General features: G+C 36.5%; 1 protein-coding gene across 1 annotated transcript in view; it reads left to right on the top strand.

The window, feature by feature from the left end:
- The window catches only part of pex14 (peroxisomal biogenesis factor 14), an 89,512-nt gene that overhangs the window by 32,514 nt on the left and 41,400 nt on the right, over nucleotides 1-15,598 (top strand). The window contains exon 3 of the mRNA XM_067370900.1: nucleotides 4,057-4,141. Coding sequence (XP_067227001.1) covers nucleotides 4,057-4,141 — 85 coding nt within the window. The remainder of the gene's footprint in view (nucleotides 1-4,056; nucleotides 4,142-15,598) is intronic.

Below are 15,598 nucleotides of genomic sequence, written 5' to 3'. Positions count from 1 at the left end.
CCTTTTAGCTTCCTTTACCCTTTCCTTTTAAGTGCCAACTGATGGCCCCCACCTTCTGCTGTGGTAGTTGTTGTCCTTTCTCACAGAGCGGTCATTACTGTCAACAGTCCTGTAGCCGAAGATCAAACTCGTATACAGTCAGGCACACTTTTGGTCTAAAACTTCATTTCTTGACGCAAAGTTTAAATTTGTGGACCTTCAGTGTAAAATGCCATGTTGATTTTGTTTTATTTTCTAATTCATCAAAATCTAAGCACAGATATTTATGCATACATCATATGCATTGACAACGCTTAATCGTTTTTTTTTTTTTTTTTAGCTATTTATGTAACTAATGAAACTGAATGAAATCTGTTAATTGTTGCATGTATTTTAAAACAAACAACCGTATTTTTTTTTTTTTTTTTTTTTATCTGTGTGTTTGTTTTTGGGTTAAGAGGTTATTAAAAAGGCAAAAGTGATTAAAAACTGATAAAACTGGTTCACCATTTACTGCTACTTTTAAATATTTTCTTACACACTACTTAAAATACATTAAAAGTGTTTGCATATGACGTCAAAATGATATCACTATATTTGCACATTTACTTACGCATTTAACTATATATATTCTCCAATTGTAAAAGATTCCTCTAGGTTTTTGTTGCATCCCTCTTCTGCACAGACGAGGCACTTTTGGTGTCTCGATCACTTTTGTGATGTCAAGATATTGAAATAAATCCTTTTTTTTCCGCATCTACAACTGATTTAATCTTGTTTGTCTTAATAGTACTTTGGTAAAGGTGTGTTACCTTGAGTAATAGTATATTTCCCTGTTTGGCCTGTTTGCAAAAAGTAAAGTCTTCCTTCTCATAGCTACTGGTTATATGGCAGCATTTATAAGCAAACCTCCTCTTTAATTCTTACAATCAGAATTTACCAGTTTTTCTTCAGATGAGGTTTTTAGGGTTATTAGGATAAATTCAAGAAAATTGGGACACTTTTTGACATTAAACTGACTGCCAAAATGCAGCGTGATTTCTCTGAATTCACCCTGTGTAGAGCAGATATTGAACTTTTAACTTGTTTAAAGGAGACTGAAATGATGAAAGCATCACACGAGGTTGGCTCTAAAAATTTGGCTTCCCTAATAGGACATTTATATTTTCTTCCCGATCAATATCACCATGTTAAGAGGAACGTCCACCTCCTCCAAATTTAAGGCGAGTGTGAGGCAAAAGTGCTCCGTTATAACTCGGTCCGATCCAAACTCAATAACCAACATGGCGCGATTTGCAAGACCTTGTCCAGTCATCATGTTCGCAGCAGGCATGTCTCCAGACGTGGCCCTTAATGTTGCTCGGCCCCTATGATTGAGTTTTCACCACTTTTTAGGTTGCACCTGACACTTGATCATTCATCTCATTTGTAAAGATTATCGGTTAGAACAGGGAGCACTTTCCGTGCATTAGCAATTTTAGCCTTACAAGAAACACTAGAAAATAATGGTTGATTAACAAAGAGTATTTACTGGTATTCAGCAAAGAAACATGCACCCACCTTATTAATTTGAGTTAATATTTTGCTTGCCAAACCAAATGTGTCTTGTACTGACATGCTGTGATACAGCTCTCCCCCTTAAAAGCACAATCGTACGCTGCTACCTTATACGACAACGAGGGTGATCTATACGTCAATAAGTAGACAAGACTAAAATCTGTGCAATGTGGTTATAATTGATTGAGATGTCTGGGTGGAACTTGCATAAAGCAGCCGTGTCATCTGCAAAGAAAAGCACTTTTCTTCTCCCTGAAGAACAGACGTAACACTCTTGAAAAATAAATGGACATCGCCCTCATTTGTTATCCCACTTTGATCCCATCTTTTAGAGAAGTGTTTACAAGAATGCCGTGCCCCTTCTATCCATGTAAAAGCTAGTCTCAATCACAAAAAGGAGTCCTATTTCATTCCAAGGAGCCGCGATTTTGACCCTTTGTCTTTATAATCTTAAATGAAACATTCCTTCTCTTGTTTTTTCGCTGGCGGTGACTCAATTGAGAGTGTTCTTTTCCTGTAAAATGTGATTTACTGTACATGCAACATCATTTTTATGCACTGAATAAAGAAATTGATGGTTTATGCAGTTTATGTGGTGTTTATAGAGCGGGGAAAGAGTGTTTCTGGATTGTAAAAGGCACTTATTGTGTGATATTTTTTTTTTCCCCCCAACAACTCAAAACCCTCATCCATTCAAATACTGATTTTCACTTGCGATTCGTGTTTGAAGACTTCTCAGAACTGAGCTGAGCTGAACTGGTTCATTTATGAAGCAGGATGTGCTTCAGTTTGAAGATGCAGACTTTGCAATTTTCTTGTCATAGTTTCCAGGTGACTAAATTTAATATGCCTTCAGCTTATATATAGCACGGTCAGAAATTAATGGGTGCCACCAAAAATAAGAGGGAGAGAGGGAAAAATAAAATAAAATTCAAAATGTGGGTGCCAAAATTAGCATTTTTTTTTTTAATCGCAATATCCTGTATTATTTTTACATTAGTCATTTTTTTTTCCATTAAATATTGCATAAAAAGTTTATTTTAAAGGTAATGATAATTATGCATATTGAGACGAATCATTTTGTTGATAATTAGAGAATTGGTCAGAAAAAAATAGCTGACACTATTTAATTTTTGACACTGATTTAGAAATCCAGAAATTCCCCTACCCTTTGGAAAGGTCATGTTCACGTAAAACATTGTCCCTGATGTGTTCTGAAACCAGGTGTGACTAAGGTTGCGTTCTGTGGCAGACACTGACTCAGATATTTTGAAGACAAATGCGGCCTGCCTGCTTGCTTATTCCAATTATCGGAATCATAATCTCATGCAGTTCCCTAAATCGGCAGTGCCCCCCTTTTCGTCTTCCTTCTTCATCCAACAAAGTCAAAGTTGTTCCCCATAAATTTAAGCTGAAATCAATATGATGTGTTTTTGAAAGGAAAACCGGGTCCCCGACTCACTCTGTCTTGATTTGTCGCCACAGAATTATACAGCCGGCCCGACTATTATACATTCTTCTCAGCCTATTTTCAAAATGCAATCCTTTTGGATTGAAACAGGTCTTTAGTATATGCAATGCATTACCTAAAACGGATTACCACAGACAGCGCGCTCAATCACTTTTTATCTTTTGCCGCTTTAAGAAAAAGAACAGTAATCAAAACCTTTCAACCTATTAGAGGGATGACTTTTACAATTGAATCACAGGGACCACAGGTGCGATAACGAGGCGGCTCGGCTTTATCCTTGAGTGTGCGTTTCCCCCCTATCTCCAGATGTTATTTCATGTTTATCTGTTCTTTAAAAGCACCACTTCAGAGCCCGCACTTCAAATTCATGCTATAATGGTGTTTGAGGAGGAGACCCTTTTTTAATTCTAGGAGAAGCAAGCTAAAGTGGCAGATCAAGGTGCATCTCGAAGGAAAACACGATGGAATCGATGGGAACTGCGCTGCACTTCTGACTACACGTGTTCTGATGATATTTAATTTTCTAGTGCATTAACACTCAGTCATTACAACATGTAGCCTAGGTGATTTGATCATAATGCATTTTCTTCTTTAAGAATCGCTGAAGTTTTTAGCCAGGTATTCTGCCGTTATTAGATACAGATGGGCACTTCTGCATTAAGTATAGATTTTCAGTCCCTGCTCACTTAAGGCTAGGAGTTTGTCTTAAAGAGGATAATGGCAAATTAAACTCCATACCCCATTTGTTCAGCAAACCTTGATGGGATAATTTTATAACTGCTGATTCACTCATTTCCTAGATTTATCTCTAAAGTGGTTTGGTGGTCTGGCCTCCATATACTTATTGGGAGGGGGAAGGCTATTTTATAAGTTCCTGTTGTTGGCTGATGATATACCTTGGGGAGTTGGAAATGTACAACAATTCAGCCGCCTTGCAAGAATTCCTCTCATTTCCAGTGATGTTAATTTACTGATGACTTTCTATTATACTGATGAGCTCATTTCACGCTGCAAATTTAAGATTTTTTTTTTTTTTTTCATCTTCGCAGATTGCCACGGCAGTGAGGTTTCTACAAAACCAGCAAGTTCGTCAAAGCCCCCTGGCAACCAGAAAAGCTTTTTTAAAGAAAAAAGGTGAGTATCATCAGTATGTTCCTGAACCTAATGTGAAATATTGCGTTTTTACAGGCAGAACGGATACAAGATTGCTCAAATCCATGACTTCGACCTTGAATTTAACCAACTAAATGCTTTTGTTATTTTTTTTTTTTTCAGACATGAATAGAATCAAGTTAGTAAATAAAGCCTTTTTGCAGTGTCAGGTTAAAAGGACAGTTCACCACAAATTTCAAATATTTTGAATACTTTTTTTATAACTTAATATTTTTTTATACATCGTGTCATTCCAAACATTCTTTTTTTTTGTAGAAAGCAAAAAAGAGAAGTTTTGAAGAATGTTCATGCTCCTCTCTTACTTTCTTTTACAATGAAAGTAAATGGGAGCTATCCAAAATGGACCAAAAAAGTGCCATAAATGCATCAAAAAGACTAATATGACTAATATAAATCTTCTGAAGCCATATGAAAGGTTTATATGGCAAAGTGACATAAATTTGGTTTGGCAAATCTACCAGTTGTGTGGAAAAGAGCAGCTTTTACATTCTGCTATAAATATCTCTTTCTGTACCACTGAAGAAAGGGTTTCAGGTTAGTAAATTATGACAGAATTGTAATTTTTGCGCTTTAAAGATGGCTCAGTTTAAGGACCAGCATGCAGTCCAGTGTCCCAAGATTTTCATGGGGTGAGGTCATTTGCTTTTAAGGGTCAGGGGTCGAAGCCATTGTTGCATGCCCTGGAGGGTCAGGTAGGGGTCGATCGAGCTTGATCCCAGCTGTGCGGATAAATGACCCATCAGTTGGGACGCTTCTTTGGGATTCAGAAAATTAATATTGACAAACCCTCCTGCACTTTCAATGGAATTGTCAATTATGCTACCTCCCAGCATTTTAAAGCTTTTACTTAATTTAGCTGTTATCATAAATATTAAAGCACTGGAATGCATCGGAAAGTTTTATCGACCAGAGAAGTAACGTGTTGTGAGCATACATATGCATTCACTCTAAATTCAGAGCAGTTTAGGTATCAATCAATATGTGTGTTTGATGCATAACCCACCACTATCTCTCCTATAGCACAAACCCCTTTCAGATCAGATCACCGGCCTGAGTGTGTGCTGGATAGAAATCAATCCTTACGCTGTATTTTGATCTTTATTTTTTTTCTTTCAAAACCCAGCACTGAAAATGACATTGTGATGTTTTAGTGAATCACTTCGGGGGCGGCAGTGATGGAAACCGAGAAGCACAATGTAATCTGTCTCACTTTACGGCTTATTTGAGTGTTTTGCAAGCAGGTCTTAAAACTTTAAAATCAGTCACATAAAATGACGATCACTTCGGCGCTGAAATGCATATCATTTTTTAAAATAAAATATAGTCCTTCACAAAGGTCAGATTAGTTTTATCTTGATTACATTTAAGTTTAGCAAGGTCAGCATTGTCCTTTATAACACGATAACTCATCTGTCTCTGCGCGGTATTGATAATTGTAAGCCGAGCTGTGCTTATCCGACATACGACTTTGCCTTTTAGTTCTTATTTAAAATGAAATTTGTTCTGTCAGGACTAATTAATGGTAAAGGCAGGTGTATTTGGCACACGACGGTGCTAGCAGAGGGGCAGAGGAAAGCGAGCCTAATAGCTCAATGACCGGTGTCGGTAACCGGAGACAAAATCCATAGATGCCGGCTGCTGTTGTTCACATCAGTGGCTTATTATGACTTCTCAATATCTTTTGCATTTTCCTCGGTCAGTGCTTCTCGTTAGCAGCAGATCGGCTTCATTTATAATTCACAGCTGGGTTATGTGGCTTAATATGCAGTATGTTCTTGGAGAAATGTGGTTATTTTGAATGCGGACGACTGAAATCGTATCCAGCTCCAGGTATTTGCAGGTCCTGAGCGATATGCATCATGTTTGTGTTTTGTAGCAAGTGTGTTTGGTGGTTCAAATGGATTTCTCAAAGGGGTCTACTGCTACATTAAATATTAATATGCTAGTGTGCCACTGTTTCATGATAGGTCAACCCCACCTCATGCCAACTGAAGTCAATAGTGTTCAATGGGTCCCTGTAATCCACATGAATGTGACTGTTTCATTATGCTTCCTGAAAAGGATATACGATCAAACCAATATTTTTTTCTCACACCTTGAACATTTCATTCTTTAATACAGTTTATTCACTATAGCTTAAAAAATGGTAATAAAATACGACAAGATCTCAAAGTTAAATTGTGTCCGAAAAAATTAATCGTAATTATGTCAGATAACACTTAAGCAAGGTCAGGTCAAAGTGTCTGAATAATGTTTGGGTACAATATGTCACAGTTTAATTTATTTTGCTATCCTCACTTACATAAATGAATTATAGTGTCCTGCACCCACTAGAAAAAGTATATCAAATATGTCTGAATAATTTTTGTTTTGACTGTATAGTTAATATTCCCTCTCTCTAAAGATTTATTTATTTATCGATCTATTTATCTATTTTTATTTATTAATTTTTTTAAAAGAAAATGTATAGTGTGCTCCAGAAGTCTGATTGATAAATTGATATATTTTTTAGTTACTTTAAGTACTAATTCTTGTTTTTTTATTTTATTTCATTTTTAGTTCTATATTTTTAATGAATTATATTATAAGAATATATAAAATTGAGAGAAAAACATTTTATTTTAATTAACATGAATTTTAATATTACTATTTGACGTGTCCTACTTTTTCTTAAGCTGCATGATTTCCAGAAATCTGTGTAAAACACAACGATCATGTGATTTCAGATCCCAGTGTGTTTGTGTTTCTTATAATTCATACATACACGTTTCTGTGTAAACGTATCCGTTTTGTACGTGTGTATAATGTATATTTAGATTGACTTTGACCCCTCAGAATAGCAAAACCAGGTTGTAACAGGGAACACAGTGAACTCAGGACTATCATGGCAATGTGCCCCCAGGGTGTGTTTGAACATCAATAGATCTATAGCTGGAAGACTCTGCCTTGTGCTATTGCTATTCTAATTTGATGTTGTATTTTTTATGCGGACATTTGGAGATCTTCGAGCGAGGACACTATTTCCAGGTCACTAGCCTTTTAATTACCGACCCTTGTAACCGAGAGGTTATTGATAGAACTCGGAGCACAAAGCTGTTTACAACCACAGCGGACGAGTTATCATCAACGCTTCAAGTTTAATTTCTTACATTTTCTCTGCTCGCTCATGCAATTTTGGGTGGGACGCAGCTGCTTACACCCCGAGGACGACTTCGCTGTGATATTGCCACTTGTCACGTAGTTATGAAGATATGCTAAACATTGGAATAGACAACTATTCAATATCCTCTCAATGAATGTTCCCGATAGGACGATCAGACAGCTTAATTAAGCCAGTGTGATTTAGGAATGATTTGTAAGTACTGTACGCACCGTTCATAATGCTTGTTGTTAAGGACGGGTTTCGGATTAAAGTCACAATGACTCTTTTGTTTTAATTGTGGTTCGCAATCAGCAACCTTTTGTCAACATGCAAAGGTTTTTTTTTTTTTTTTTTACTAGTCCCTCAAATGGCAGAAGTGCGCAGGCTTTAAAGTGAGCCATCTGTAAATTTGCATGTGTTGGAAAATCGTCTTGTGTCAGCACGGAGCCATTTCTACTGAGCTTCACCTTCAACAATGTAATTATGTCACAATGTTGTATCACTCTGAAAGCAACTCGTGCAATTTGAAGGGTAGGAGGGAGACTAATCTAGAAGCAAAGTGCTGAGTAATCTTAAGCCAATTTCTCCTTATTAAATTTCTCCTGAAATTTACCATTTTCCCAGTGCCCTGCTGAGCTCACAGAAGCAATTTTAACCTGCTGCTCTGTGTGTTGTTCGTGCAGTGTTTTCAGTGCCATTCCCGGAGTTTGCTTGAAAGTTTAATTTGATTAACATTGTTCATATTAAAGCATGCCTTAAAAAAAAAACCTAGCTGAAATAACGGATCAGTGGTTATGAAGGTGACCTTTAATTTTCACTGTTTATGGCTAATACCTATTAATTAGGGATGGGGTTTAAGCTAAGGTCATTGTAATAATTTCTAAATGCAGGAACAATTTCTTCAATAGTAATGGTTGATGTACTCGTCTAGATTATGTTTGGCATTTAAGAATTTTGTCTGTAGTTTTGTGCACCATTGCTTCATTTAACCATTTGTGCACACTGCTTTCTTTGCATTTTATAGAGACACTGATAAGTGCTTTACAACAGTTTTCCCCATTGTTTCTTAGCTACATCACTAAGCCTTAAGTACCCCTTCATTGGCCAAAAATGTGTCCCTTTTAAACTCAATGTACTGTATATAATTTAGCATTATCTTTAATATTATTAAAGTGGCATTATTACAATGAATCACTTTTAAACTAAAAGCAATCAATACTGTGGGTGAAAAATAGACTCACCCAGTTGCTTCCTTTCAAACTGAAGCAGTAGGAGGAATATAAGCTAGAAGCTGATATTTTATAACTGCATTTAGTTTGTTATTGGTCGGTTTTATAGCCTGAGACATTTGATGGGATGAAAATAGGAAAGAGTGGTGTATTGTTTTGAATTGGGAGATGAGTAAAGAGCACTTTTGCAGAAATTTACCTCACAAATTGCCTGCATGTACACCTATTATTATATAGTTATATATAATATAGTTATATTTCTTTATTACTACATACAATTGCATATATTTTAGTTTTAAAGGTGCCTCTTTTTTTAAAAAGATGTAATATAAGTCTAAGGTGTCCCCTGAATGTGTCTGTGAAGTTTCAGCTCAAAATACCCCATAGATTTTTTTAATTCATTTTTTTAACTGCCTATTTTGGGGCATCATTATAAATGAGCCGATTCAAGGCTACTGGCCCTTTAATTCTTGTGCTCCACGCCCCAAGAGCTCGCGTTTGCCTTGAACAGTGTATAAACAAAGTTTACACAGCTAATATAACCCTCAAATGGATCTTTACAAAGTGTTCATCATGCATACTGAATGCATGCGTCAGATTATGTGAGTATTGTATACTGTTATATTGTTTACTTTGATTCTGAATGAATTTGAGGCTGTGCTCCGTGGCTAACGGCTAATGCTACACTGTTGGAGAGATTTATAAAGAATGAAGTTGTGTTTATGAATTATACAGACTGCAAGTGTTTAAAAATGAAAATAGCGACGGCTCTTGTCTCCGTGAATACAGTAAGAAACGATGGTAACTTTAACCACATTTAACAGTACATTAGCAACATGCTAACGAAACATTTAGAAAGACAATTTACAAATATCACTAAAGATATCATGTTATCATGGATCATGTCAGTTATTATTGCTCCATCTGCCATTTTTCGCTATTGTTCTTGCTTGCTTACCTAGTCTGATGATTCACCTGTGCACATCCAAGCGTTCTGCTCTTGTCTAATGCCTTTCATAATGTTGGGAACATGGGCTGGCATATGCAAATATTGGGACGTACACCCCGACTATTACGTAACAGTCGGTGTTATGTTGAGATTCGCCTGTTCTTCGGAGGTCTTTTAAACAAATGAGATTTATATAAGAAGTAGGAAACAATGGAGTTTGAGACTCACTGTATGTCATTTCCATGTACTGAACTCTTGTTTTTTGACTATTCCAAGATAAATTCAATTTTTCATTCGAAGGCACCTTTAAAAATGTCAACCAATTTAAAAATTAATTAATTTGATTGATTGATTGATTGATTGATTGATTGATTGATTGATTGATTGATTTTAATTACATTAAAATGTAAAAAAAAAATTGGGGCTTTTATGCCTTTATTTGATAGAACATTATGAGATTATAAAAAGAGGAGAAAGGGAAACAGGATCAGGAAAGGACATGAAGGAGTGTTTTTTTTTTACGTTGTAACATAATTTCTGTTTTATAGGTTCAACAAAACATTATTATCTTTTCAAGTACTGACTGGTTGGGATTCAGTATAAGGTCAAATCATAAGATGACGTTGTTGATCTGTCCATCCTGATGTAAGTAAATAAGAGGAGCATTATGGAAGTTACAGAGATCAGATTTTGGGTCGGTCACTTCCCCCCCCAAACAAAGACACCTAAATATCCATCCATCTTAATTTCTAATACAGTTTAATGGCATATTTATGTAAATATTTTCCAGTTTTGCTCCATATTAACGGTGAGAAATGTCAAAGCCCCCATAAAATAAAACAATACCATCTTCTGGTGGAGTGGGGAGTTAAATTGGATTCCTGCAGCAAGCAGCCATACTGGCGGGCAGCTGATGAAGGGGAAAATAGGAAGCACTTTGATTACATGTTGCAGCGTCTTTACACAACAATCTCTCCTACACGTATTATTTACATGCCGTTATGCTCTAATCCGTGCTGAAGGATACCTCCATGATTTCCACCCCTTTCACTCTCTCAGTATTTCTGTCTCCCCCTCTTTTCAAGGGGAATGTGATTGGTCTCAGTAAGCATTCAGAGATATGTGGTAATGTTTTCTAAGCAGGTCATTTTCCAGTGTAAATTGTGAATTACTTATCTCCCAGCACATCATTACATCACTCTTTGATTGGGCTTTCCAAATGTGGGTGTATATGTACTTATTATCTAGGCTTGCGTTAATTGTATGAGCTGTCCTTAAGGAAAGGTGGTTTAAAGAAACTGCATGTAATCACTACACTGTAATTACTGTGGTCTGTACAATTTTACCAATAATTTCCAAAATTATCGTACTGAGAATGATCTGTAAACGAACTTGTTTTCTGGCAGGTTATGGCTCTATATCTATATCTCATTATCTTGATTTTCGTATCATTCGATGTACACTAACAAGCATGTGGATTTAGTGATGTAAACTTATTGGGTAGCACTCTCCAGTCTCTTTACAGTGCTTTCAGTGACTGTTTTCAGATGCATTTTCAGTTCTATATTTTGATTAAAGATTTTATTAATTTATTTAAAATATATATTTTTGATTTTATGTTTCATTATTTTATTTTTTAAATAAAAAATAAAATAATGAAAAGCACTGATACACCAATGTCTTATAAATCACTCTTCGGCTGTGCTACTGCTGAATTCACAGCACCATAGCAGAATACTTTTTGTTGTAGTTTATTATAAGTTTTCAGAATAAATTGAATGTTTTGTGAACTGTTGACTCTTTAAGGTGCAGTAAGCAATTTCTCAAAATCGCTGTTGAACACTGTTAATATTTGAAATTAGCCCAAACAAATACACAGGGTTCCTACGCGGTTTGGAAAAGTATGGAAAAGTATGGAATTTGATTTGAGTAATTTCCAGGTCTGGAAAAGTATGGAAAAAAGAAATCAGAGTATGGAAAAATATTTGTGTTTCCAGACTATTGTCTCTATTCAGTTATCTAATTTATTATACCTGCAAACTAGACACTTTACAGCGAAATTATCTCTTTTGAAACAAAATACATAATTTATGTGAATCGTGTAGATCCGAAGAGGTTTTTTTCAGGGCGAGTGCGTGTCTCAGGATTCTCACAAGAATGGAAAATGGGCTACTTTCCCATAGACTGGAGTGAGTTGTGATCTTTCTTGGTGCTCTGTGGCGTGATAGATCGATGTAGCGCTCGTGAACCGACCATCTCTTCTGCTTTACTAGTTACAGCACAAAATAAACATGATTGAACATCCGAAGGTATGTTGAAAGATAAAGTACAACTTACTGAATTCTGTATCACATGCAATCGATCAATCATTGTTTCAACTGCAGAAAGGCATCAATAAAACAGCATGTAAAAATATCACATTTAGCCTACCTCAGAAAAGCCGTTCAATGGCCAAAAACTCATTATTCAGCTACAAAAATGAACTTCAAGAGGAGCATTTTGCTAAATATGTGCACTATAGGCTATTGCATATTCATTGTATTTGTACTTAACATGTGCCTCGATATTAAATGTATAAATCTGTTTCATGACAGCCACCATTTAAATGTTTAGGCCTAAATAAAAATAAAAAAAAGAGTAGAAAAATAATTGTCATTAAAAATTTATATAAACTTCCTTTAATTTAGCCTATATGAAAGTAGCTTGCAAATCAGTTTTAACCTATTATTATAATGATGGACCAGCTGTGGTTCCTTGTATAATTTACAGCATTAGTTGAGAGAATTTTTTTTTTCTTTGAGGAAATTTGCCATGTACTTGACCTGATAGGCCCCAAATGAATCAATATTGAATCGAAGGTAATCAAATCAAAATCAAATTTTCAAAAGTTTTCAAAATCAAAATTTTCAAAATCAAGCAAGCTTCTGAATCAAAATCGCATTCAATTGTGAAATTTGTGTCAATTCTCAGCCCTACTGTCAATAATTTATTATTATTTTTTTTACTTGAAACAAATGTTGGTTTTGCCATTTATGTTGTTGTCAGAGTGCACCAGAATGCTTCATTTACATGTTAAAATCACAAAAATCTTCTCCTGGGGGAGGATGCCCCCAGACCCCCCTACACACCACCTTTTACACCTCTTTTTACTTTGCAGATGTTTATAAACTTATGCATTTCTAAAATATTACGGAAACTGATACTGCGCTTTTGTAGGCTACTCGTACTCGTAGGCTACTCTATAGAAATGTGTTGATATCAACAAATACTGACAACAGAACAGAATGGATAAATCAGAGAAGGATTTCTATGAAGTAAATGTGTCGAATTATTAGAATGTTAAACAAATTAAATATTAAATATGTAGCGAGTGGTATGGTCAGAAAGGGAAACAAAGTCACTACCCTTTTAAACAGGGAATATATTAGTACTTGTAGATTAATCCCCAACAGAAGTCACACGGGAACGTAGTTTTAAGAAGAGAAGGGCCTAGACGTGAATACTAAATACAAAACTTTATTTCAACAATCAAACACTGATTTTAAAAATCACTAAAAGACTGTAAGACCCCTACTACAAACATGAAGCAGAGAAAACATAGAAAAGGAGACCGAGGCTTACCAATGGCAGAAAATTGTTTGGAAGGAGGTCTGGAAATTTAAGTCTGGAAAAGTATGGAATTTTGAAATGGAAAATGTGTAGGAACCCTGAATACACCAAAAAGCATGAACACGCCATTGCAAGAGTGTCTCTGAAGTGAAGCAAAATAATGCTTCTCGAAAAATTAAGCGAAGATGATGAATGAACGACAAGGAAGCGCTTACAGTACACAAGAGTAAATATAAGCAAGAGTCCGTTGTTCGTTGTCTCCAGCAGCACACCAGCTCCAGACTTTATACTCAAAACCAATGTTACTCACATATGGAGCAGAAACAACACAACCTCGACGTCCGTTTTCAGGCCTTCCCGCTTGGGTTTCTCAAGCGTTGGAAAGTTTTTCTAAAATTAATGTGGGTCCTAAAGCTCTTGCCTGATTAGATCTATTCTTTTTCCAGTGATATTTCTCTTTTGTAATGTCTCTCAGCCATCTCTCTTTCTTAAGTTTTTCTTCAAATCTCCCTCTTGCACAGCTCACTCTCTCTCCTCTCGCATCATGAGTTGACACGCCCCACACTGCTGATTGGCTACATGTGTATTGTGCTGCTCGGTCCAATCCACTTTCAACAGTGTTTTTAAAAAATTGCTCACTGCACCTTTAAAAGCTTGTTCTTTTTAATGAATTGGCCAAAAACACTTGAAGAATTAGTCTTAAACTCATGCGTCATCATTTTGAATGTGTCTATTGACTCGTTCACTGTATCATAAAGGCCTGTACACACCGGGACGAATATCGCACGCGTTTATCGCCAGCGTTTTTCGAGACATTTTTTGTGTTCACACCCAAGCGATTGTCACTGGCGATGCGCAGAGTGAACGTGCAAATTCACTCCCTGACAGTATGTGGCGCTTGTGCTTAACGGTAGTGCAAATACACATATTTATGATATTAATAAAGTTAAAGAAGATAAAAATGCAGATATTAAATGGCATATATATGAGAGATGGTGGTCAGAAACGGTAGTGCAAATAAACATAAGGATATTAGTAAAGTTAAAGAAGATAAAAATGCAGATGGCATATATATGAGAGATGGTAGTCAGAAATGGTAGTGCAAATAAACATTTATGAAATAGACATTCTCAACTATATTTCTTGAATGTAAAAGAAAAAAAAACCCAGCAAAAATACAGAAATAATACACATCTATTAGTATGGCCAAGAACTGGCAGAGCACCCATATTAGCGTGCGTCTCAATCAGCTCCCTAGTTCACTAGTCAGGGCACTGATCAGGGAGTCGGCCACATTCATTTAAATGGTATATTGATACACGACCAAGGAAGCTAGGGAGCTGTTTGAGATGCAGCGATAGTTTGTAGGGGTCTTCCTCGTCTACTTACTTTCTCTTTGTTGTCTTGTGTGCTCGGCAAGACTGTTTTGTGCTTGAGCGCCACCAAGTCATGTTTTACTGTAACTTCAGCAGCTCCGGGCACGTGAACAAAAGCGCCACTCTCATTGGTCAGCCAGTTTTTAACGCGGCACGTCAAACCAAAAAACGCTTTTACGCCTCACGTTTTTCGCGTCGGTGTGCACACTCACATTGGCGCCCGTTGTTTAGTCACGAGGCGTTAAACGTCGGCGAAAATCGCGTGCGATATTCGTCCAGGTGTGAACAGGCCTTAAGTCATTACTTTTGGTCATCACGATCTGTGACTCAAAGAATCTAAATTTGTGACTTGACAAGTTAAACTTCTTTTAACTTGAGCACTGCATTTTTAGAATGCTCATTCATGCATTGCAAAAGATGCAAGATGCGAACACAATGGTCAAAGGTGTTCGTCTAGTTCAAGTTTTCATAGAAAAAACAATGGAAAAGCAGCTCAGTGGAATACAAAAATGCGTGCTGTGTGAAAGGCCCCTTATTGTGTGCGCTTGACAACATTTAGTTAAGCGTACACACATTCTCAACAGAGTTTTGATTCTAATAAATGATATTTTAATTATGAACAACATTAAATTGTGTTCTCACTCAGGGGAAATCACTAAAAATGAAGTGTGTCCGCTGATACGTTGTTATCTTTAAAACTACAGGCTGAATTTTTCAGCTGACTGCTAGTTGGCAGCGGTACAGATTTTACTGTCCTTCATTTACTGTCTTCACGTTGTATAATCAGGGATGTGATACTGTTTTTCCTTAGCTTTTCCAACAGAGAAAGTCTATGTTGTCCTGTCACTAACTTTACCCAGTAGCTTCCTGTAAACCTTTATGTGGACATCCGGGTGAGACACGAGCTCGGTGCTCAGATCTCTGACCTCACTAGTGTTCTTCCTGTAGCCATTTCATTATGCTCAAAGGGCCATGAGGGACACTGGTGCACTGCAGGTGTAATACCGCTCATGCTATGAAGGTAAAGAAATGGTTCATCATCCCTGATATTAATAGGAAGGAGTTTGCAAGTAAGGTGATGCGACTCACCTCTTGGACAGGAATGGCAATGAC

The sequence above is a fragment of the Chanodichthys erythropterus genome, chromosome 20, assembly GCF_024489055.1.
Source record: "Chanodichthys erythropterus isolate Z2021 chromosome 20, ASM2448905v1, whole genome shotgun sequence".
NCBI lineage: Eukaryota > Metazoa > Chordata > Actinopteri > Cypriniformes > Xenocyprididae > Chanodichthys > Chanodichthys erythropterus.
Note: the sequence above shows the minus strand (reverse complement) of the source record. Positions and strands in the feature narration are given on the sequence as shown.